The sequence below is a fragment of the Oreochromis niloticus genome, linkage group LG7 (assembly GCF_001858045.2).
Source record: "Oreochromis niloticus isolate F11D_XX linkage group LG7, O_niloticus_UMD_NMBU, whole genome shotgun sequence".
Lineage (NCBI taxonomy): Eukaryota > Metazoa > Chordata > Actinopteri > Cichliformes > Cichlidae > Oreochromis > Oreochromis niloticus.
Genome location: NC_031972.2, coordinates 22,645,469 through 22,668,960, shown reverse-complemented (window position 1 = coordinate 22,668,960; position 23,492 = coordinate 22,645,469). Strand labels below are relative to the sequence as shown.

At 39.4% G+C, this 23,492-nt stretch overlaps 1 protein-coding gene across 2 annotated transcripts; it reads right to left on the bottom strand.

Moving 5' to 3' along the window:
- Nucleotides 1–859: 859 nt before the first annotated feature.
- On the bottom strand, nt 860–23,079 carry LOC100694501 (AP2-associated protein kinase 1). 2 transcript variants are annotated; one of them, XM_005451269.4, is made up of 20 exons: nt 22,028–23,079; nt 20,638–20,756; nt 19,487–19,595; nt 19,092–19,234; nt 17,875–17,996; nt 17,486–17,567; nt 15,959–16,091; nt 15,753–15,856; nt 15,381–15,463; nt 15,064–15,224; nt 14,460–14,581; nt 13,998–14,342; nt 13,583–13,728; nt 13,303–13,478; nt 13,131–13,220; nt 11,117–11,212; nt 10,018–10,125; nt 9,064–9,234; nt 7,808–7,915; nt 860–2,641 (listed from the first exon to the last, which is right to left on the bottom strand). In XM_005451269.4, exons 1-20 carry the CDS (start codon nt 22,188–22,190, stop codon nt 1,962–1,964), a joined length of 3,261 nt encoding a protein of 1,086 aa, XP_005451326.1. In that variant the 5' UTR covers nt 22,191–23,079; the 3' UTR covers nt 860–1,961. The 2 variants fall into 2 exon arrangements, with proteins under 2 accessions (XP_005451326.1, XP_005451327.1); XM_005451270.3 differs by lacking the exon at nt 860–2,641 and adding an exon at nt 4,335–7,495 and having other exon boundaries at nt 22,028–23,078.
- Between the last annotated feature and the right edge of the window lie 413 nt (nt 23,080–23,492).

The window sequence follows — 23,492 nt, the reverse complement described above, 5'->3', positions numbered from 1 at the left end:
AGTCATGCAGATTTATGAGCCACTGTGCAGCTTACACACAGCCTTGAGCTAATTTATAATAAAACTCTCGTGTTTATCTATTTCCCTTCAGCTATATAAATCTTTAGAGGTTAACAATGATAAAAAAATAATAAAACCTCATGACCTGGCTCACTTTCCAATTTTCCACGAGCTCCTCTTCTTCTTCTTCATCCCAAGTTCAGGAAAATATATTCCTGTGTAAGCTCATGTGACGCAAGCGGCTAATTTGTCTCACACAAAGCCTTCTCTCTCTCTCTCTCTTCACATATATACATTTCGTGCCGCAACTCACATGTTTGAAGGTTTTTCCTGATGTGAAAAGGCTTTAAATATCAGGTTGGATCTTATTTATAGTGATTTTGGATCCATTTTCCTTTCTACTAGTGCATTTTGTTTAATCTTCAAAATCTGGATGATCCAAACAGAGTCTGACAAAAAACTTTATATGTAAAAACAATACTTTGAGCTGACTATGAGTCTTCTCTGAGCTGTATTTTATAAAGACAAGCAGCATGTGGAGCAACAACATCCTGCTGCAGAAAGACTGACGATCCTCTTCCAGATAAAGTAGTTCAACACAGCAGAACCCTCCTTGCTGCAGGTAGAAAATACCTATGTCAGCTCCTTAAGTACCCTGCTGTCTTAAATTTGTGTAAATTTGAACAGTTGTTTTCATCACGTCTCATCTCGGATAAAGTCACGGATTGCTGGACCTTCTGTGTGAGCAGGAGGACAAAACTGGTCTGGCTTTAATAGTTTCAGCTTATGTCTCTTACAACACATTCATCACAGAAATGTGACCATTGTTTGTCAAAGCATTGAATAAAAAGATCACCACTGTGTTCATAATTCATTTATTTTCACTGGTGATATTTCCTAACGTCCAGTATTAATAATCAGATAGTACAGATTCAAAAAAATACTACGCATGAACAAAATACTTTTCCAGCAAAGGCGGTATGGTTTATAAAAAGTCCACATCTTTGCCAAAGTGTGAAGCAAAACTGGAAACAAAATCTTCTAAACCATAAAAAAACTCACTGAAGTAGCAGTTTATTGGAAATGAACTTGGTTTTTCTTAGAGTTTCTACAAACACACTGAACCTCATAAAACGCCAACGATTTAAACTAACAGATATGATATGTAACTTCTTTGAAGATCATTATAAGGAGCTTGTAAAACTGGCTGTGCTATAATGACAGCAGTTAGTGGGAACTAACTGGGAACAACAGTGGCAGCTTGTGAATAATCAAATCATTCTTTGAGAACTTTTTCTGAATAACGTACAGCTGCGGGTTTAGTAAATCTACAATGCTTTAACTCGATTAATTTGAAAGCAGCAAATATAAAAAAATATTTAGTTTTGTTGAATTTCTTTGGTTTGTAGCAAAAGATTCGGTGTCAGTGGGAACACTAAGTCAGTTTGTCACCAGCTTTGAGCCATTTTGGAAAACATAAAGGCACAATCTGTATTCTAAATGTAAACTAAGGAGTAAACAGCAACAACATTATAAACACAACTACTTACAATTACAGCACCTACTGTATTAGATCAAAGTTGTTTGTGTTTTCTATTATAATGCTAGAAAATGCTCATGATTTTCTTTCCTTTCAAAATGTGACACATGGAGGGATTTCCTTAAAAAACTTGAAGTAATTTTTGTCAGTGACAGATCCATGAACGATGACCTTTTTAGCCAAAGCTCAAACTATTTGTAACGTGCTGATATGATGCACTGCGGTTCTCAGACTGAAGACGGATCTCGTGGCTGAGGTAGAACATCAAGTTTTAACATGAACTAGTTTAAAGATTACTTCAATTATTTTAAATAGCCAACAATAATCTCAAAAGTAAAATTACACCAGAGATTTAAGCAATACTGCCACTGAACTAAATGTTGGCTTCTTCATTACTTGGTTTTTAAAGATGATTATATAATCAAGGTTTCTCCTGAGAACATCTTGGCTGAAATGGGGCAGCGGTAAACGGGTCATCGAGAGCTCTTCCCCCTATGGTCCAGGAATGTAACGGCCCCACAGCTACTGAGCCTACGGCGGCTTGCTGACCGATCCTGGAGACGACCCGGTGCACGGCCACCGGCTGCTGAAGCAAAGGCGTCTCTGGAGCCGCTCGTCTACTCTGAAAAACGTGAGAAAATGACGCTCTGGCTGAATGACGTGGTTTGCTGGCTTGGATTTGCTGTGCACCAGACTTAAATACACAAGTGTTGATAGGAACTTCTTTGGTGGTTTCCTGCCTCTTTCCAAACGGGGCCTGGAGGAAAACATCAGACACCTCAGCAGGTTTATGAGACGCCACCTTGGTTTCTTTTGCTGGAGTCTTAAAAGGGGCCAGCTGGAAGACATCAGAGGCAAACGGGCTGTCTGGAGGCTGGAATTGGGATTCTTGGTCTAATGGTATGAAATGAAGACTGGTGCGAGGAGTTTGTCTGGTATGGTGTTGACTGTACCATTCATCTGTCAGCAACATGTGTTTATCATAGACACATGAAGCAGTCCTCTGCTGGACTCTCAGCTTTTGTTTTTCCTCTGCGAGCTGCACAGAAGCTGCTGTCCAGGCGGCTCGCAGCTCATTGCTGTTCGGCTCCCTCTGCAGGTCTGTATGAGGAAGAGACACGAGAAAGGTCACCTAGGGAGATTTATGCACGAGAGCTTTTCAACACAGTGACATTTCTTTTCTTATTATTTTTATATTGAAAAGAAATTGAAGCTTAATTTAAAAAGAATCAAATGAACTGCTCCCTGTGACAAAAATCATAGTAATGTCAAAATGGTGCAACATACACTGAGAAAAAAAAAATCAAGGGAACAGTTGATCATTACTGTGTAACACAAACTTTAGTTAAACTTCAAGGATATCTTTTCACCTGCTTTGGTGCAAATCACAGTGGCCAGGCGCAATGGAGAAGCAACAACAAGACAAACCCCGCAAAGAGGATGGTTTTGCAGGTCTCTCCTGACTTGTGACTGATTGTAACATGTAGTCCAGCTCCTCCAGAATGACACATCCATGCGTGCCATCACAAGAAGGTTTACTGTGTGTCCCAGTGCAGTTTCAACAGTGTGAAGGAGACAGGTCATTACACGAGGAGATCTGGACCCAGCGGCAAAATCGGTATTTCCTCCTTTGTGAGTCTTAAAAAATAACCTCCAGGCTACTCATGTGCATGTTTCTGACCACACTCCATAAGTACGAGCATGGCATGAGAGCCTGACATAGGTATATTGTAGGTAGTCTAAGGTGGCTCACAGCATAGCACTGTGCAGCTTCCTAACTGGACAGATTGATATACATGAAGCTTAACTGACTTTGTGTTATGTGATTTAGTGTTAACTGAATTTTTCTGAGCAGAGTAATTTAGTGCTCTTTGAATTTTATTGTTCACATTATTTTATCTATGAGTTCAACTGATGATACAGCAGCTGAACTAAAACTTAAATAAGCATAAATTACATAAATAACAAGTTAATTAAAGAAACTTGATCCAGATACATTACCACTCTATGAGCCTGGAGTCACTTTTTTGTTGTTTTTTATGAAAAGCGCATTTATTTATATCTAATAACGTAAAATGAATTCTAACTGAAAGATTTTTTTATTAAATGAATGTACACCGAGTTATCTGATGCATGTTAATCATGTTAAAAGTCAAAAACTTGTTTGGATAGTAAAGAAGAAAATGTGCTGGGGCACAAAAATGTTCAGCTATGCCAGTGTGATCAGTCAGACCTGTATCACGAATAACTGGAATTATGTAATGCAGTGTATGCAGGAGTAACTGTTGCCGTTTAATTGCTCCTTTAAAATTCATTATTGATTAAAGATGGATGATTACATTAATGATTAAGTAATTGACAACCTCCATGATGATGTTTAAAAGCATGCATACTAAAAACATTAACTGAAAAAACAAATAATGGAGCCATTAAACTGCCTCAATACCATCACAGAAAACGAGGAGTAAGAAAAAAAATGTAAAAAAAAAAATAGAAAAATGATCGAGAATTAAATTGAGCATGAAGCTGATGTTTCGTCTTACCTGAGTAGAGGTAAGGTGTTTCCCAGGGAGATTCTTATTAACGTTTTAAACCTATCCTCCTACATAATAACATCACATTTAATAGATTATTTACATACAAAATCCTATTCGAAGCCTTTACTTCAGGTAGATATCGTTATAGGAAACAATAAAAAAAAGTTTAGCAAAAATAGAAATATCAGGATAAATAAACACAATGCAGTCTTTATAAACCACTTACACAATTAGCACCGAATCAATACTCGACAAGCTGACATTCACATTTGTACTTTATTTGCCATCCCTTTATAATTCTTTAGTTATCTCACAAAAATAGAAGGAGCACACAATATCACAGCTCTGACGCGGGATTGGGCCCTAATGACAGGAGGCGTCTCAAAACACTCAGTAATATCAGGTAATGGGCAGTGGCCATTTTTGGCAAAAACAACAGAGGAGAAAACAAACAAATGACCAAAAAAAAAGGAAAAAAATAAAAGAGGGGCTTCTGTTTCACATCAAGGAATCTTCTCGATTGGCTTTTTCTGATTTCACTGATTTCAACGGCACACTGGCGGCTACAGGGAGAAAGCTCGGGAGTTGCATAGGTTCAAACAGTGACTGCTAAAGACTGAGCTGTTCAGTGGAAGGATCGTAAAGAGGATGCTCAAAAACACAAGCTGACCTGCAGTCATTACACCTGCTTTTAAATCAGCTTCCTCCATCTCTTTTTTCCTGCAGATTTATGAGGACCAAAAATTTGATGCACTCAAAACACTTCCAATTTTGGGGGCAGAGACAGATAAACTGAAATAACACAGGAGCCTATATAGTGTATGTAATTAAACCTGCTAGCATGAAACTTCTGGTCTTCGTATTAGATCTTGCACAAACATATCAGGACATTTAGAGTGTCCTTTTAAAAATAACTTTTTAACCAGTAAAAGGTGCACGGAAGCAAGTATCTTCATCGGATCCTACAGACACATCAATATTGCTGACTACAGAGCTGATCCTTTCTAACTCATGACAGCAACGCTGTCTGATAATTGAACCACAGCTACAGCAGGAGTGCAGTATGTTCACTGTAAGACTGGCAGACTGGCAGAGTAGACCTCTCCACACTTCACAGAGCCCCTCACACGTTTCACATCTGTAATTCAATAACTGCAATACGGAGAGCAGACCTCGAGAGGATAACGAGACAGGGAGCAGTAAGCCAATACTGTACATTTCCAGCTCTCGGAGAGAGCGATGTAGCTCTGACTACCTGAGAGAATTTAGAAGGGGGGGGTCGGGGCCTGTGCTTTCAGAGGAGACGTGACCGTCGTCATATTTGCAGCAAACATCAACACAAACAGGCTACTGGAAAAACACAGCCAACAATTCGGACTCCACGCACACACACATACTTATCATAACACTGTATACCAACACACATGAACATAACATTCAACAACACTGCCATGCTTTTTGATATGAATCCTGTGATCACTAAAACCGGCTAAGCAACAAAAAGAAAAAGAAAAAAGAGAAGAAAAAGAAAAGCACAGTTTCTAATGAAGCGCATCAACTCCCACTCTGAAGAAGACTGTTCTGAATAAAAATATAATCCTTCATCAGTTCATGTAAACAAACAGAACACAGGCTCACTTTCATTTCACGAAGATAGAATAAGACATAGGATTCAGCCTGGCCTTTCAGACTGAACAGACTAGGGTTATCATCTATACATTTTCAATGTACTGACAATTATTGAGTAGATAGAACCAAGAAAGAAAACAAAAACTTCCTTAACACACAATTCCACAAAGAGGAATGAGATATTTATATATATTCTTCAATATTATTGAATGATTATGGTGTTAAGAATCATAGATATATTTTGTATTATAGACTAATATTTATTTCTTACATTCATTCTCTAACACGCTATAATATTAACATGTATTAACAGGGAGAGAGAGATTTCACAAGTAAAGCAATATGTTTTCCACAAGTAAAGCTTTATGACAATGACTTCATATAATATACGGTCTGGATAGGAGCCTGCAGAGAGTTGCAGATATCTATTTACACAAATTAGGAGTAAACAAACGTAAGGAATGCAGAAGGAATTGCACAATGTGGAATGAATATGCTAATGTGAAAATAATTTGTGAAATGATGCGTTAGTGCCAAGAAATGATATGAATAGTCATGTATGCTCTGCCTATATATAACTGCTACTTTATATCCTATTACTGCTGATTTTTCAAATTATTGTCATGCATTACTATTGATATGGCACGCTGCTATTAACACAGTTAAATGACCCTGATTTATCATTTTTAATTCCAACCCTATCTATTGCTTGCCTTGAGGACGAAAGTAAAAAGAAAGAGAAAGACGAAGAAGCTCAAAATAAGAGCATAAAAGAACGGGTGCTGGCTCTCACTGCGTGGTTGGACATACTGTATTTTGTTAGAAATTCAGTTTTGTGGCGACGTTGTCATTTTGCTTTCAGAAATCCAGCAGTTTGCTCCTTTTATTATTATTATTTTATGGCACTTCACTGAGGTTATGGCTGTCTGGTTTCCAGATTGTAACACCGTTTAATGTTTCTCAGCCTAATCTATAGCAGCTTTAAATTTTTAAGCTATTTCTTCCTATAGCTCTGACAGAGGTAACGTTTCTGCAACTGTGCAAATCAGGCTACATGACTAAGTTTCAAAGAAGTTTGGCTTTTACAGGAATAAACCTCATTTGAATAAATGGTCACTCAATTTTTTTTCTGCATGTTTTTTTTTCTTTAAAATGTGCAAATAAATCTGGGGAGGAGAATTTAAAAAGGCAAACGACGACAAATTCACTTGCGCACGATTATAACTACAACCACTTAGAACTATGCTTATTATACATTACAACAATGATCTTCTATAGTTTGCTATAAGGAATAATGCAGTGTTGTTCAGACAAACTGGACAGCTGTATTATATCCTGATTGACAGAAATGGTGTAATGGTTAATCTTTAGAAAGTATGATGATGACACGTTTGCGTATTGGCCACTCTTCCAGAATGGACAATACATGACGCAAGGAGACTACAACCAAGATAAAACATGATGGTGAAGGTGAGAGATGAGAAGTGAAGATAGCCCAGATGATTGGATCGATATGGTGGAAAGGACAGGAATGGAAAAAAGCACTGAAAGGTGATTTCTACTGCAGCAACTACAATGCTGATGACAGCCAAGGGGTGCAGGAAGCTAGCTATGACAACAGTGTTGATCGCTGTTATGCTATGCCAGTCTATAATCCAGTGTTACAGCTTCTATGGGGGGGAGAGTGCCTACAAGTCGATGAGCTGGTCCACCAGCAGCAGGGAGCGGGCCAAGCTGGGCAGGCTGGATTCAGAGCCGCCACTGTTACTGCGCGAGTGGCCTCCTGAAACTGGCCAAGAGACAAAAAAGGAGGGGAGGGAGGCAAAGGGGTCGAGACGGATACAAGCAAACAGAGGTGAGGAGGGGCGCAGGAGCGGGAGTCACATAAAGCAATCAAAGCAAGGGGGAGAGAGGTCAAGAAAGAGAAAAGAGAAAGAGAGGGCTGAATTTACCTTCTACAGGTTTTTCAAACATTACTTTGACTGAGCATGTAGAATAGTACAGCTTGCTGGTGTGCTTCAGTAAATATCACTGCGATTCATTTTTTTCTGGCGCCATCTTTGCCATCCTGTGCTTCCTAGAGGAGAGTGTAAAGACATACCTTGGGAATTCTTTCGGCCTGTGACGGGAATAGGATCAAACTCATCCTCCGTACCAGCCTCTGCGCTGGGTTGCTGGGACTCGAAGTCGGAGATCAGGAGAGATGAGTCTGCACAAAATAAAAGCCAAATAATCCCAAAAAAGAAAACCTTTGAAGTGAAACTAGAGGTAGCTCTAAGGAAAATAATTTTATAAGGGCTTTATAGTGTAGCTGCTTCTTCCACATATAATTTAAGACAATACTGATAATACGAGCCATTATCGTTCCTCATTACGATAAAAATGTTCTTAAAAAAAAAACAACAAAAAAACAAAAACAGCAATTACTGCAAAAACGCATCTGCTGCTCTCCAGTGGCACAAAGCCTGTTTGATAAGATATTATGAGGAAAGGCCAGTAGTTATTGTTTTCATGCAGCTGGTGCACAGTCAGGCTGTGATTTGAAGCTGGCACTGTCAACAACAGTCAAAGGCTTTTGTTCACCAGCCGAGAAGCGAAAAACTAAACCACAGCTGTACAGCTCTCACTTTGTGACATAGAGAACATTTCCACACATTAATTACTTTGCCTTTTTATTTAACTTTTAAAGATTAAGTGAAACACAAGACACACAAACAGGAAAAACACACAACAAAACAAAAAACACACGAGGCCAGTCGAGAAGATTTTGAATGAAAATGGATTTGTTAAGCCGTGCTTCTGATGCCACACAGTGGTGAAAATTTCTTTTTTCTGAATGGTGAATCAGAAAACAAATAACAACTCCACTTGGTGAGGATTTCTTTGATCACTTGGTTTCAATGCCTCCCCTGCAGAGCAGAAGGCTACATGGAGCCAGACAACAGCCTGCTGCAACATCCACATTAGCTTTCCTGCTAAAGTGTCATTCTTAATTAGCGAACAAAAATAAGACCAAACATGCACCTTCGTGGTAATTGCAAAGCTTGCAGGATAATTAGCTGAAGAGGCTGCAGCACTGAACTACAACTGCACATCTCACTTTCACTGGTTAGGTGCTGATGTTGTCTTCAGTCTTCAAAACTGTAGCTGACAACAGATGCCGGTTTCTGCTCCCCAGCTAGCGTTCGACAGCAGAGCTCAGTCTGCCGCATGACTGAGATGGTAAAGAACATCGGTGGTGCTATGTCTCTAAGGAAAACACCGCTATCCACAATACAGAAAAGTTTCTGTCAAAGATCACGGTAGGCAGGTCATAGGTAATGCTACTTTCAGTTCAGCCCTGGCAGAGTTCCTTACCTGCTTTAGGCTGTGTGGAGTCTCCAGACAATAGGCTGAAATCATCCAAAGCAGAGGCAGCAGAGGTGGGAGCAGAAGACACGGAGGAAGTTGCACTGCTTGCTGCCGGGGGGGCAGATGGACCAGAGATCAGAGAGCAGCCCAGGAGAGAGTCGTCTACCGCGAGAGGATCTGAGACAAGTCAGGACAGGTGGACAGAGGAGGAGGTCTTGTTACGGTTGAATTTTCACTGACAACAAGTAAACAGATGAATGCACAGCCTGTCAGTGAGGTTTCTTCTACTACTTCCAAACATTAAAAGAGCCAAGTGTGAAGTTATACACAAAGGTAAATATAAATAAACTTCTCTCTTCTTATTTATTGGGTTTTTAAAATAATGGAAAGGAAAACTATAAATGGTACAGCTGCTTACAACTTTGAATATCTTCCTGCAGTTTTGTCTGTCTCTGCTAAAAAGTTGTTTTATGGTAAACTTAACAGAATAGTGAAATACTGTCATTTTATAAGCTACAATGGAATATCTGTAGGAAAACAGCAAACTATCAGCAGTGTATCAACACCTGGACAGAAAGTGTATTTTAGAACTTTTTGCTAACAGATAGCTCATGACAATGACCAGCAACACTGAGGACGTGAGCCCCAAACCCTAAGATGGTATAAAGGTTGGTCGAGTTTACAGGAATTACAAAACTTTGTAAAAATCTTAGAAAACAGCTCTTCACAAACACATTAGCATTTGATAAGATGCTAATATGAAAGTATTGGTTATATCAGCTTTAACTACACAGACTGACAACAAACAAGTACAACCTAAGAATGGGGGAGTACTGAATAGCGTTACACTAAAATATCTGAAAAGCCTTAATTGCCTTTTTTAAAAAACCTTTCCATGTATTTGATGCATTTTTAAACACAGAAACTTGAATACACACACACACACACACACACACACACCTTTTGCAGACTCTTCCACAGCCCCACCAAAAGGATCGGATAATGACAGGAGGTCAGGAAGCATGAGTGAAGACGTGTCTGGAGATTTGAGTCCTTCAATCAGTTTCTCTAAAGCCCAGTGGAAAGTTAAGAGGGAGACAAAGGAGACATGTTTAAGCACAACTGTGTCAAAAATGTAAAGATGTTAAGTCACAGGCATTCACACAAAGCTCAAAACATGGCACAGAGTTCAATGTTGTCTAAACTGAAGAATTTACTGATAAAAGAAGCTTGCACACCTTCACCGACTAGCCTGCTCGAACTTAAAACTTTCAAGGATTCCATTCAGTTCCAGTTTGTAATTTCTATCTGGAGGTATAGCTCTGTTCTCCAACCTTCTCAACCTGTCTTTACATTCAAAAGCAGTAGGTTGGGCTAACAACAGCAAGAGTCCAGTACAGGGCTAAGCAGGCAGGCTAAAAATTGCTGCCCTAAGTAAATAACTGTAATTTGGCATCTTAATCAAAAAATAATAATGGACTATTTTTTCTGTTTCTGTGTAAAACAATAAATTTGTAAATTCATACTAACATAAATAAATACATTTAAGCATTAAAAATATCATTTATATTAGTGAGCTTGTATATATACTGGTGGTGTAACTATTACAGAAACATAAAAGATGATTTGGTAATTACCAAATCTGCTAATTTAGGGCAGCTGGGGCATAAACCGTTCATGTGGTGGTGGTCTAATAATTTTGTTAAGCAACATATTTGGATAATATAATGCTAATGATAATATAAAGTGTTTTGTTGTGTAAAAATAAAAACAATTTCTTGTTACTGGATTCAGGAGAAGGGCATAGATGGACACACAACCTGAGAACATCATGCCTAGCAAGAACTATTGCTGGAAAGTAATAGTATATGAAGAGTTTGAAGAAACTCAGTTGAACGCGACCAGGTAAGCCTGGTGCTGATCTGATTTTCTTTAATATTGCAAAAGGCATTGGCATGTGTGGAGAATGGGCTCATTACTTAAAATAAATCAGGAAATTTAGAAATAACCGTTCACACATATATAAGCAGTATACTAATCCACAAAGACAGGCATTTACCTGGTGTATCTGACAGCTCGAGGGTATGGAAAGGATCAGGGACAGCCAGCAGCGAGGCTCCTGATTCCACATCAAGAATGGCTGTTGGTCTTTCAACTACAAAGCAGAGGAGGTGTCATAAAGGAGAGATTTATAATCCATGACATAAGGTTGGAAAATTACACTAAAAATACAAAAGGAAAACAGCCTGATTATGCTCCAGTGCAAATTTGATTCAAAAGCAGATCCAACAACCATGCTTTAAAACTGAGGCTAATGGACTTACCTAACCTTACTAAGTGCAATACCTGTTTATTAGTTTCACAATTAAAAACAATTAACTTGTCTCATGAAGTAAAAGTGTCCTTTAGATGATCAGCGGTGCTTTAGAAAACTATTTCATAATAAAATAAATATTTGTTTCAGGTCAGGTCTGAACATCTCACTGATGAATGAGTCGTCTTTACATTGTTTTGATTCAGTTATTTTGCTGTTTATCTCATAATGAAGGACATGTGGAAATCATGATAGTTGTTGGTGAAATTAATTCAAAGCTATCTAATCTGTGATGTTTCTAATCTGTGATGTTTAATTTAAAACATAGTTTACAACAGACTTTCAGACAAAATACAACAACATTTATACATTTTCCACATCATCAGCTGAACGCTTTCGCGTAGCGAAGTGACGGCCAAGGTATTTATATAAAACATATTATATCAGCAGGAAATCTATATCAAAGAAAAAAAGAATATCACCGGGGACGATTTAGTGAAGACGTGGAAATAAAATGAGCACAGCTGATTTTAAAAACCAAAACTCTGCACTAGAGCTGGTCAGGTTTGCGGGATAGTTAACTACAGTGATTGAGTTAAAAGAGAGCCAGCATAACAGTTTAACACACACCACAATGCACCCCTGTTGTTTTCCAAAGCTTATTAAAGCTATCAGATTATAGGATTAGGCGCATTAAGAGGTTTACTTTTAAAGTTTGTCCTCCAGATTTTATAGTACAGAGCTTCATGTGGAACAAAAGCAGGGAGAAAACAGTATAAATAACAGTAAATATCATCTACAGCAGTCTTAATAAACTCATGCTAGTGTTAGATGATATGATGACAATCATAAGATTAATTATCAAAATTCATTTATTCACACTAGCTTTTCTCCACAGTGTGTCTGTTGTCCTGTCTCCCTCCCCTCACCCCTTACTGAGTGGCAGTAGATGGCTGCCCCTCCCTGAGGCTGGCTCTGCTGGAGGTTTCTTCCTGTTAAAAGGAAGTTTTTCCTTCCCACTGTCTCTAAGTTCATGCTTATATGGGGTTTTCTGATTGTTGGGGTTTTCTCTGTATTATTGTAGAGTCTTTAACTTACAGTATAAAGCGCCTTGAAGCGACTGTTGTTGTGATCTACCAATATATAAATAAAATTGAATTGCATTATTTTATTTATATTTAGTAGTCTCTCATCTGTATCAGTCTAAATCTTTTATTTTCCCTCGTTCCTAAACTTCCTGATACTGTTATATTTATTAAGGATACCATTAAAGTACAATCAGTTAATTTTTGTTTGATAAGATCACCTTCATATTTTGTATCTACTTGTTTCATCAGTTAATTACGTGCTTATATTTTTTGTATTTTTATAATCACAGTTTACATTATAATAGTAAATTTAAGCAATCAAGGATCACTTAGAACAGCGGTCCCCAACCCCCAGGTTATGGACCAGTACCGGCCGAGTTGAGGCTCGGGTATGAAATTCATGGTTTTCATGAAGTTTTTTTTTAAAAATCGTTTTTATCGTTAACTTGGTTTCCCTGGGTTTTTCCCGTGTATTATGAATAAATCTTCTTTTTTTTGGTACCGGTACTGGTTATATTTTGTTGCATCTATCCACGACACCTTAAAGGCCGGTCTGTGAAAATATTGTCGGACATAAACCAGTCAGTGGCGCAAAAAAGGTTGGGGACCGTTGACTTAGAACACACAGAAGAAAAACTATGTGAATTATCTAAGAGTAAAAACTCACATACCAGTTTCCTGTGGGGTATTATCAACAGCTGAGGCCTGAAGGCCTGGTATCAACTCTTCTGAAGCAGTTGCTTCGGTATCTGGGGTTAGGTCTGGTAAAAGGAGAATCTCTGTCATTCACTGCTTATCCTATTCTAAAAGTACTGCACATGAACATTAGCATGCAGATGTTACCATTAGCCTTTTTGCCATCACTTTTAAACTCCTCAGCAGTGAGATTGGAGAAGTCGTCATCATCAAAGGGGTTCCACGCTGGCTGTGTAGGGGTGTTTGTGGCGGCACCAGAAGCAGGAACAGTTTTACTTTGGTCCTGTACTGCATCACTAAGATTTGGCTGAGACAGAAGTGATCTGAAAATAAACATCAGCAACAGCAGCAAAACATCATAAATAAACCAAGTAGGAGAAGAGTGAAAGCTGTAGTTGAATATTATTGAAGAAAACGTGACACTTACTGATGGAGAGCTGCTTCTTCATTAGCTCCCTGTGGCTGCTGTGAGGAGTCGCTCACTGGAACTGCAGAAACAGCGGTAGCTGTGGCGTCACTTGGTGTGCGTTGGTGGCTTTGTTCTTCGGTTGTCTTTGGAGTAGCAGGTGGGGTCTGATCAAAAGAGGCAAAGAAAGCCAAAATATCAAAAATCAACAACTATTTAATATAGAAAGACAGCTAATTGTGTTCACAAGAAAAAGAATATAAAAAACAACACGTTTATTCACATTTTGAACTGTCTTTGGTCGATGAGACAGAGAAACACTTTTGATCAGGACATGCCACACGTAGATTATGGGCAAACGGATGAAGTTGACAGCTCTGCAGTGCTGGTATTTAGGCATTGTTTTTAGCTAGATGTTTGGCAGCAAGCCACTTACTGTCTCAGCTGGTTTTTGGCTGCTCTCAGTAGAGCCAGGCTGAGCCTGGGCAGCTGACGGTTGAGTTATCTGCTGCTGAGATGCTGCAGGCTTGCTGGGGGAAGGCTGCGCCTCTGGCTGTTGAGCCAGGCTGGCCTGCTTACGACGAGCTGGGCGCTGAGGCGGGGCTGGGCTGGATGGAGTCTGTGCTCCTTGTTGGGAGGTTGAGCTCACAACAGAGGTGGGTGTAGTCTGTTGCTGGACTGTTGGCTGTGCTTGTGGTTGGATGTCAGCTTTGGTCACCGGTGATGCCACTGCTGCTGGTGCTGCTGTCTCTGCAGCTGGAGCTGGAGCTGGCTGCACAGCCTAACATGCAAAGATTTTAACATTTGAAAGGAACTGTCACTCAAAAACAGTAGATCTGCAAATAAAAGCAGCTTATAATCTGTTTCGTTAAAACAGAAGACACAATGGTCAGTGAACCTGCTTCTGTGGAGCTGCAGCCTGATTTGAATTAGTTTGTGACTGAATGAGAGGCAGAGCTGAAGCCTGAGCCTTCTGTGACTGAAGAGCTGCAGCTGGCTGAGAGAGATCTAAACTGACTCCTGCAGACAAAAACACAAAAGAGCGCATTACTCTACAGTCAGTGGAGACAATTTGATCTGAATACTTGCACAGATGCTCAAAAGGCCTAATGTGAAGCAACACAGACACGTTTATTTAAAAAAAAAACCCAAAAACGATATAACGCTCATCAAAATGCATTAAAGTGGATTATACAGTCTATTGAACGCAAACACATCCAAGTGATTCATCACAAAAAAAAGAACCTACAGCACCTGAAGCATTGTTATAAGTGAAAGAGAAGCAGAGAAAGTCATTTCGTAATCACTTTGGGGTTTTGGTTAGATAACTTTAATTTGCATGAGTCTTCACCTGTTTATTTGAGCTGCTGTTGAGAATTGAGGTATTCAACGTGCGCACAAAGGATTAGAGACATCCCTGTATTTATTATCATCCTTATTCAAAAGACTGGTTTTCTTTTCCTGTGACAGACAGGAGAATAAGGACAGAGTGCTGTACATACCCACAGGCTGTGCTGCACCACCAGGGAGATTAGCCCGCTTGCGAGGGGTCAGAGCAGCAGGCTGGATGGGTAAGATGCCAGCAGCAGGCTGGGTGTGGACTGCTTTGGGCCTCTGGCGAGGGGTGATGGAGGTTTCAGTGGTGGGAATTGGATCTGTCAGTCTGGCAACAAAGGGAGGATGTTGGCCTTCTTGTTAATCATGGCAAACAGTGTTAACATAATTATTTAATGAGTATCAGAACACAGATGATACCTAATTACTTCTACAATGTTACTACAGCTTTAATGGTAACACAGTGAAAGCAGGTCATGCTTGCCTGGGCTTAGCCTGGCTCTTCTTTGCTGCCGCAGCCTCGCTCGCTTTGACTGGCTCAGGAAGTTTGGAAGGAATCGGAGAATTCTTGTTTATGAAAAAAAAGGAAAGGCTTTACAATGAATTCTGCACTGAGAAAATCAATGTTTCACACACAAAAACTGAAAAGTTTTTTTTTAACTAAAATATCATCAGGACTAACAAGTATTTTACACAGTATCAAAATAATGAATCCGAGCTTATCTTCCTCCCACAGCGTGACAACTGGCCTGTATCCATAAGTAGGTCAGGCAGAGAACCCATAGCAGAGTCGAGATGAGACAAAGTCAAGCAAATCCAAATATTTTGACTGTTTCTGGTGCCAAGAGACACTGACCTTCACATTTTGAACAGGGCATGTCCGCTGAGCTAGTTTGAAAGCAAAATAGGACACCTGGTAGATATCTGGTCTCTTGTCTGGATCTGGCTCCAGCGTGTACCCTGAAACACACCGTGTACATAAAAATGAAAGTCTGAACAAGGTAGACACCAGTCAGTAAGTAGATATGAAATTTATGCTTCTGAAATGTAAGCGGTACTAACGAATGAGGCAGTGAAGATCGTAAGAGTAACGGGAATTATCTGGAATAGTGAAACTGCCATCACAGATGGCCACCTGGCTTTCACCAAAGGGCAAAGTGAAGAAGCACAGCTTGTACAGCAAACAGCCCAGTGCCTGGAGAAGACAACCACATGCATGCCCGAGAGGAGAGGAGAGGAGAGGAGAGGAAAGGAGAGGAGAGGAAGATAATTAATCAAATACGGTGATAAGAAAGTATTTCCCATCTAAACACCAGTTGAGATAGCACTAAAAATTTGTGTATTAACATCACAGCTATTTCACAAACCCTAGAGATTTTATATTTTTCTCTTTAAGACATGTTTAATCTTGGGCTATAATGTCAAACTTGCAGTCCTGTGCAAAGGTCTTGAGCACCCCTTTACTTCTTTAAATTTTGCTAGGAAAATGAGAAATATGTACGATGCTTTATTGAAACTGCAAATATACACAGAAATATAGTATATAAGGAAAAAACACAGTTTGTACAATTTTAACAAGCCTCAAACCAAAGGTGGTCATATTTGGTATGACCACCTTTACACTTTAACACAGTCTGAAGTCTCTTAGTCAAGCTTGGTGCAAGTTCTTTAAGTAATCTTCAGGAACAGTTCTCCAGGCTCCTTGAGGGACATTCAAAGCTCTTCTTTGGATGGTGGCTGCCTTTTGTTTTGTTCTCTGTCAGATAGATCCCACATTGCTTCAATCATGTTAAGGTCCGTCATCTGGGGAGGCCAATTCATGACTGATAGTGTTGCATTGTGTTTTTGTTTTTAACCCAGTATGCTTTTACTACATTGGCAGTGAGTCTAGAATCACTGTCATGCTGATAAACTTAAGCAGCTGCAATTGGACTAAATTCAGATGGTATTGAAAATATGATGGTACTTTTCTGCATTTTACAATTCCATCAATTTTGACACCACTGGCAGAAATTCAACCCCAAACCTTGACACATTCTCCACTGTGCTTTACGGATGGCTGTAGACACTCACTGTTGTACCTCTCTCTTGACCTCTTCCATACTTGTTGTTAATCATTTCAAGTAAAACTTTCAAGTTTGGATTCATCACTCCATCAGACCTATTGCCACTGATTTTCAGTCCAGCCTGATTTATTTTCCTATTTCTTAAGAACACGTCTTTCAGATACTGTTCATCTTCTGTAGTTAGTTTTTTAGACCTGCAGGAATCATGTTGTTGGTACAAAAGTACTCTTTTATACCTGTGAAACTGCGTTATCTTCGGCAGCTTTGTGAACAAACGTGTTTTCTGTGACAGGCTGCTAGTAAAAAATGATTAAATGATTCACACAAAAAAGTCTGGCTCCTTGGAAGCAAAATAGAAATAAATGAGAGGTTGGCTCAAGACTTTTGCACAATATTGTAGTTTAAGCCAAACATTACATTTAAGTTGAGATTTACACCAGTTACCAGTTATATGCTGCATGTATTAACTCATCACGACTACCGTGCATCATGAATATCACAGCAGTCTGCAATCTTCACTCACCCAGATGTCTGCCTTCGTGGTGATGATCTTATTGTTGTAGAGGTTCACCATTTCTGGAGCACGATACGATAAGGTGGTGTACCTGCAACAAGGGACAGCTACAGATTTTTAGTGAGGTATTAAAAAAATAACTTGCATAGCACAATGTGGTTATAAATGCACACAAATGAGTTTTGCTTTTAGATATCAAATGAAACCTAAAAAAGGAACCTTTCAGTTCCACACAAAGGTGAAAAATTGAGAAAGTTCAAAAACATAATAAAAGAAAGAAAAAACAAAACAATGAAGGTGCTTAGGAATTAAAAAAAAAAACTGCAGTCAGTTTCTGTGCCACATTACCTAAAAGATGTGCTAATGAATGAAAGTTGCAGATGAAAAGAGGCACAAACTTTTTGATCTCTTCCTCCACAGCAGCCACTCCTTCAGTCTGCGGGCTCTGGAACTTGTCAGTGGCGCTACCAAAGTCGCACAGCACATAATGACCCTTATCGTGCAGGAGGATGTTCTCCACCTGTAGATATACAAGACGTGACTCACACAGTGACACGCAGGGCTGCTTGCTTTGAGGACAATACGGGGTTTTATCGTGAAAGGAATGATTTTGGCAGTAAGCGATGAGCCACACTGCCAAGTCAAATAACGGCCTTTCTTTCTTGCAAGATGTGAGCTTGAGATAATAATAAAGGTGCACTGCATCTATAATCTATACCGTCACATTATGACTTTCAGATTATAGCCACGTTCAAAACTTGCACGTTCCTCTCAGTATGCTCTAAAAACTCTGTCACACATTATTTCTGAGGTTTTATCATTAAAAAAACAACAACAACAACAAAAATCAAAAGGACATGTGTAATGCACTGAATTCCATATAATTACTGAATGACAGTAACCAGAGACTAATGAGACAGCTATGCAGCTGCTGACTGAGTGGAAGTTACTTGAAGTATTTTGACAACTACCTTTTTCTTCTCTTTATCAATCAAGTTACAGCATAGTGCTTAAAAATGGAGTAAAATATTAATAGCTTTATATATTTGTGCATGTCCTCTTGTGTACCAATGAATCAATCAATCAATATTTTTATTAAAACAAACAGCCACTCTGAATATCTTTTATACTTTTATTTAGGGTATTTTCTTACATAATGCCAAAATTTGTTTGAGAGTCGGGGAACATTTTCCACATTTTCCTCTGACGTGTGGCACAATCCACACAATAATCTGCCTGGAACACATTTTTGCACTAGTGTGGTTTAGATTAGGAAGGTGCCTGGACAGAAGTATCTTGACAGTAGGTGTTGGTCACGTGTTCTTTCTTAAGGCAGAGGGTACATGGCAGTGAATTACTGGCTGTTCACATATGACTTCAAAAAGCTGGGACAGAGCTTAAACTGACTTTGCTCCTGTGCACCCAACTCTGAGCTTTAAAGGTTCAAAAAAGAGCCATGCTACACACAACAACTTTATGCAAAAGCCAATAGCAGTCATCCTGATTCCAGTTGAAACTGGAAGTTGTTCATTTGTGGAAAAAAAAAATCAAACAAAACAGAGAAAAAGATCATTGCTGCAGTTTCAGAGTGAGTGTCAGTGGCAAAATGTGTCACCTTAAGGTCTCTGTGGATGATAGGTGTCTTGCGTTGGTGCAGACGAGAAACGGCGTCACAGGTGTCACAGAAGATCTGCAGCACCTCAGCTTCAGTGAAACCAGTCTGCAGCCTCTGATTCATCAAGTTGACCACCTGACCTCCTGTAAAATACCATCCAATTAGGCAGCACATTGAACAACAGAGGAAATTAACTAAAGAACTATTTGATTTTACCTTAACTTCTGCCTGTTCTATCACAGATTTTTTCAGACTTATCGTGTAATAAGCTTGTTTTAATCATTTAATAGCACAACTACACTCTAACAAATCCATCCTGAAATTGAAAGGCCAACAGAAATTTAAATTCCTTCAATAATCAAGGCATGAGGTTGCACTTCCCTTTCAGCACTCACCCTTGCAGTAATCCATTAGTATAAGCACCTCCCATACGTCCCTCGATCCCATAGCTGTGATACTGGAGTCCAGATAACCAACAATATTCTTGTGACCAACTAGATCTTTCTGCAAGAACACAAGCACAAAATGTTGCCATTTCTTTCTATAAAAGGAAGCTAACCCATTCATTTGATAAGGTCAGCGTTTTGAGATGCAGGGGAGTGTCAATGGAGAGCTGAAATCTGAACTCTATTATGTAATAAAAAAAAAAAGTCAAGTACTACAACCCAGGTGAAGCACCATCTGCTTGTGTATGAGTGTGTTTGTGTGTGTCTCAGTGAGAGTGTGCGAGACACAAAGCGAGAAAGACTGCGATGTGACGAAATCTCTGAATGCTGGGGAACCACCATCAGTTAATGTTGGCTTCAGAAGCAAAATAAAGCCAATGAAAATAATTCTTTGAAGTGTTTGTTTAATGATACAATCTGCCATGTTTTAATATTTGAACATCTGTTGCCATATATTTCCTCCTTGGTTCTTTTTGGAGTGCTGCCTTGAACGGAAAACTATACAGACTCTAACATCAAAGACAAATGCAGGACAGCCATCAAAAATGCCGTCAAACTTTCCAAGACCCATAATAGACTATTCATATTTTGTGGTAGGCTACCATGGCATTAATATCTGTTTATATACTAAATATACCTATTCCCTAAAGAAGTTGGAAATCTTTACTTTAGAGTAATGTAAACATCTTTATGTATAACATATTTATAACAGAAATATGCAGATCAATGTTATTTCATGTGATCAGAGATGTGTCAAACACCTATCCTTTTTTTAATATACCTTACCAATAATAAATGCTTAGAAAATAACAATTCATTAAGAAATAAACAGCCCATTAATCTGGTTATTTATATCAAACCATGAAAGGCAAATCAAAAACAGCACACTAAGTACCAGGATGGCAAATGTGGTAGAACAATCCAAACAAACCTGCTGCAGGGTTCGCATTGCTCTTAGTTATTCTGGACAGAATGAGGCATCCGTGGATTTCTTCTGAAGGACTTTTTTGTGCTTGCCTTACGTGGTTTTACCCAGCATGCCAAACCATGACAGCTTAAAGTGAGAGTCTGTGGAGAAATGTTTAGTCTCAGTCACTCACCATTATTTGAATCTCGCGCTTGCAGACCTGAAGATCGTGTTCGTTGTTGACGTACATCCTCTTCAGAGCACAACGAACCCCTTGGTTTGTCTTCACGAGGAACACGATTGCAAAGCCACCTGCATGATGCAGAGAAATGACACATTTAAAATGTGCATTCAAAATAAAATCAAAACATCAATCTTATGAATCTTCTCAGGATACCATGACTTTGAACATTTAGCAGACGTGCTAATTTTTAAGCCTCAATTCTTCAGCAACTGTCGGGCTTTCTATCCATGTATATTCTTACATCAAAAAGCACAATCAGCACCAAATGGCACCGCCTTATAGCATAATATCTATTAGTCATGTCATTGCTGCGGGGTTTACGTAGAGGCCTACATTGAGGCCTAACCATCTGGTATAGCTCAGACCACAAATTTGTTGTGCAGAGTTTAGCTGTGGAGTCATCAATTTCAGGCAGACATCACAGCTTACATTACATCCTTCGCTCATCTTGTGTAATGGCAGTGTGGTACTATACAGCTACAAGAGCATCAGTCTAGGTTGAGGGTTTAGAGCCACGTCTCGAGCGTCTATGTGACTACAGTAAAAGCTGACATCGCGATGAGCTGTCCTGTACTGTATTCTTGTATTATATGCAGACTGGGCACTCGCCGTGTAGCTGGCAGCCTAACAGAACTGATTAAAAGCATAGATATTGTGCAGTCTTTGGTTCAGAAAGCTCCTGATAGAATAAAGGGGTGTCTAAGTTAGACAAGAGACTTTAAGAATATATTAATGCAAGCATTACAACAGAATATACACAGCTGATGTTCACACAAGCCTATTCACTTGCTACTGGACATTAGAAATGCACACTCAGACTAAATGTATTGTTTAACATAACTGTTAAAACTACTTTTTAGTGGTCAAGTTTCAGGCCTCTTCTATAGCACCCATTATATTATCCTGATGTTCCACATTTTCCTGCCAATGGCTGTTCTTACAAAAACCTTGAATACGGAATCTCTTTGATAGTAAACCTTTCATTTCAAAGAGATCACACAAATGCCTGACGTCAGGTACATCTCCACCTGCTTGAATCACTCATCTGATTCACAAGAGTTAAAAGAAAATTGTATGCATGTGTGTTAGTCAGAGTCATGTGTGTTAGTCAGAGTTTGGAGAAAGTACCTTGCCTATGTTTTGCATTTATGTACCTGAAATACATAAATGCACAACTCCATTATCCCTGTGGGAATGATACAAGGTTGCATCTCTGTTATGCGACCCATGCACTGGGCATGCAGGACACACATCATACTGTGACATGCATAGAAGGAGACAGAGAACGGGCAAAAAAACTAACAAATGGGATCATCTGGTCTTTGCAACCCTTTCTTACCTTCAGCAATTATCTCTTCAACAGTGACTTGGTGTCGCCCGACAGTAAATGCTCGTCCAATGAAATTGCCGCCTGCGTGGCTGGACCCCGAGCTGCTGCCTCCTCCTCCAGAACCAGGCCCGGAGCTGACTAACTCCCGACGGGAATCAAAGAACTTCCTCATAGTGTCAAAATGACAGGAGTATTTGCGGCTTCAGATGAGCTGTAGGTCCTTGTATGCACAATTATTGCAGTGATATATATAATAAAGCAGCTCAGACTGTAACCCTAACGAGTCTATGTGGAGCCTGTAGTGATGCCTTTATGATATATAATATTGTGAGAACTCAGGTTTCTGGTGGCAAATTTCCAATTTGCTTGCCAGATCAAGACAGTTAGTGATAGCCAGAGCCGATGCGACTAACTGTTATGTAAGTGAATTACACCACCCGGGAGGCTAAAGCATCTCCGGAGAAAGTATTTCTTTAGCTATCAATCCAGCTGTTCACGGTCGGCTGCTGCTGACGGGGATAACATTCGGTCCTTCTCCATCTCGTCCAGCCATTTTTAGGCTAGCTCAATGCTAGCTACTTACGCGCTATGACATTTCGTGTACGTTAAGGTTATCCAGGTTATCCTCTGAAGATAATGTCTTCGGGTGCGATGTAACCGACGTGTAACTCGTCTGACAGCGTTGCCAGCAAAAATATTTCCATCCTCAGCCAAGTGGAGCGACCGTTTGTTGCCACATAGCTAGCTGACCGTGTCGCTATTTAATTGCTTCTATTTACAATAAATAAATAAAAAAAACTATGATTTTAGTTGGCTAACGCATTAGCGCGATGAAGCCTCTCATCAACACAAACAAGCGTCGAATCGACAGTAGACTGAAGCCTCCGCCTGTCGCAGTTATAGCTGAGAATATGTAATCACAGACTGACATCTACCAAAACAGTAGACAGAGGTTTCAGTCCAGCGGTATAATCTCTGCAACCACAGCAATCTTTGGCTTCCACCGTTATCGCAACATCCTAGCTGTTGCTGTTGACGAGCGGACGGAATTATGGGTATTGTAGTTCAGAGCGCAGCTGCAGCCTCCCCTCACCCTAGCGTATGTGATCATGTGGCGCGATTACGTCACGTCGCTCGCACGCGAGCATCCAAATGATAAAATAAAAATTCAATTACATAAAGACATATCCTGCATGTATGTTTTACTTTCGATTTTATAGGTTTAATTAAAAAACAATGGAGACAAAATAATGTAATTTTATTTTACAATTTACGTTGTGTATGTTCAATTTCATGGAATAAAGTGATTGAAAATAAAAAAAAAACATTCGAATATATTTATAATATACAATAGATTTTACAGAACATAAAATTTATCTGCATATCTCAAAATTTTGACTCTGAGGTCAATTTTTTTTTTTTCTGCAGTGGAACAAAACAAAAATGACCACTGTTTTCTGCCCCTGTAAGTAAA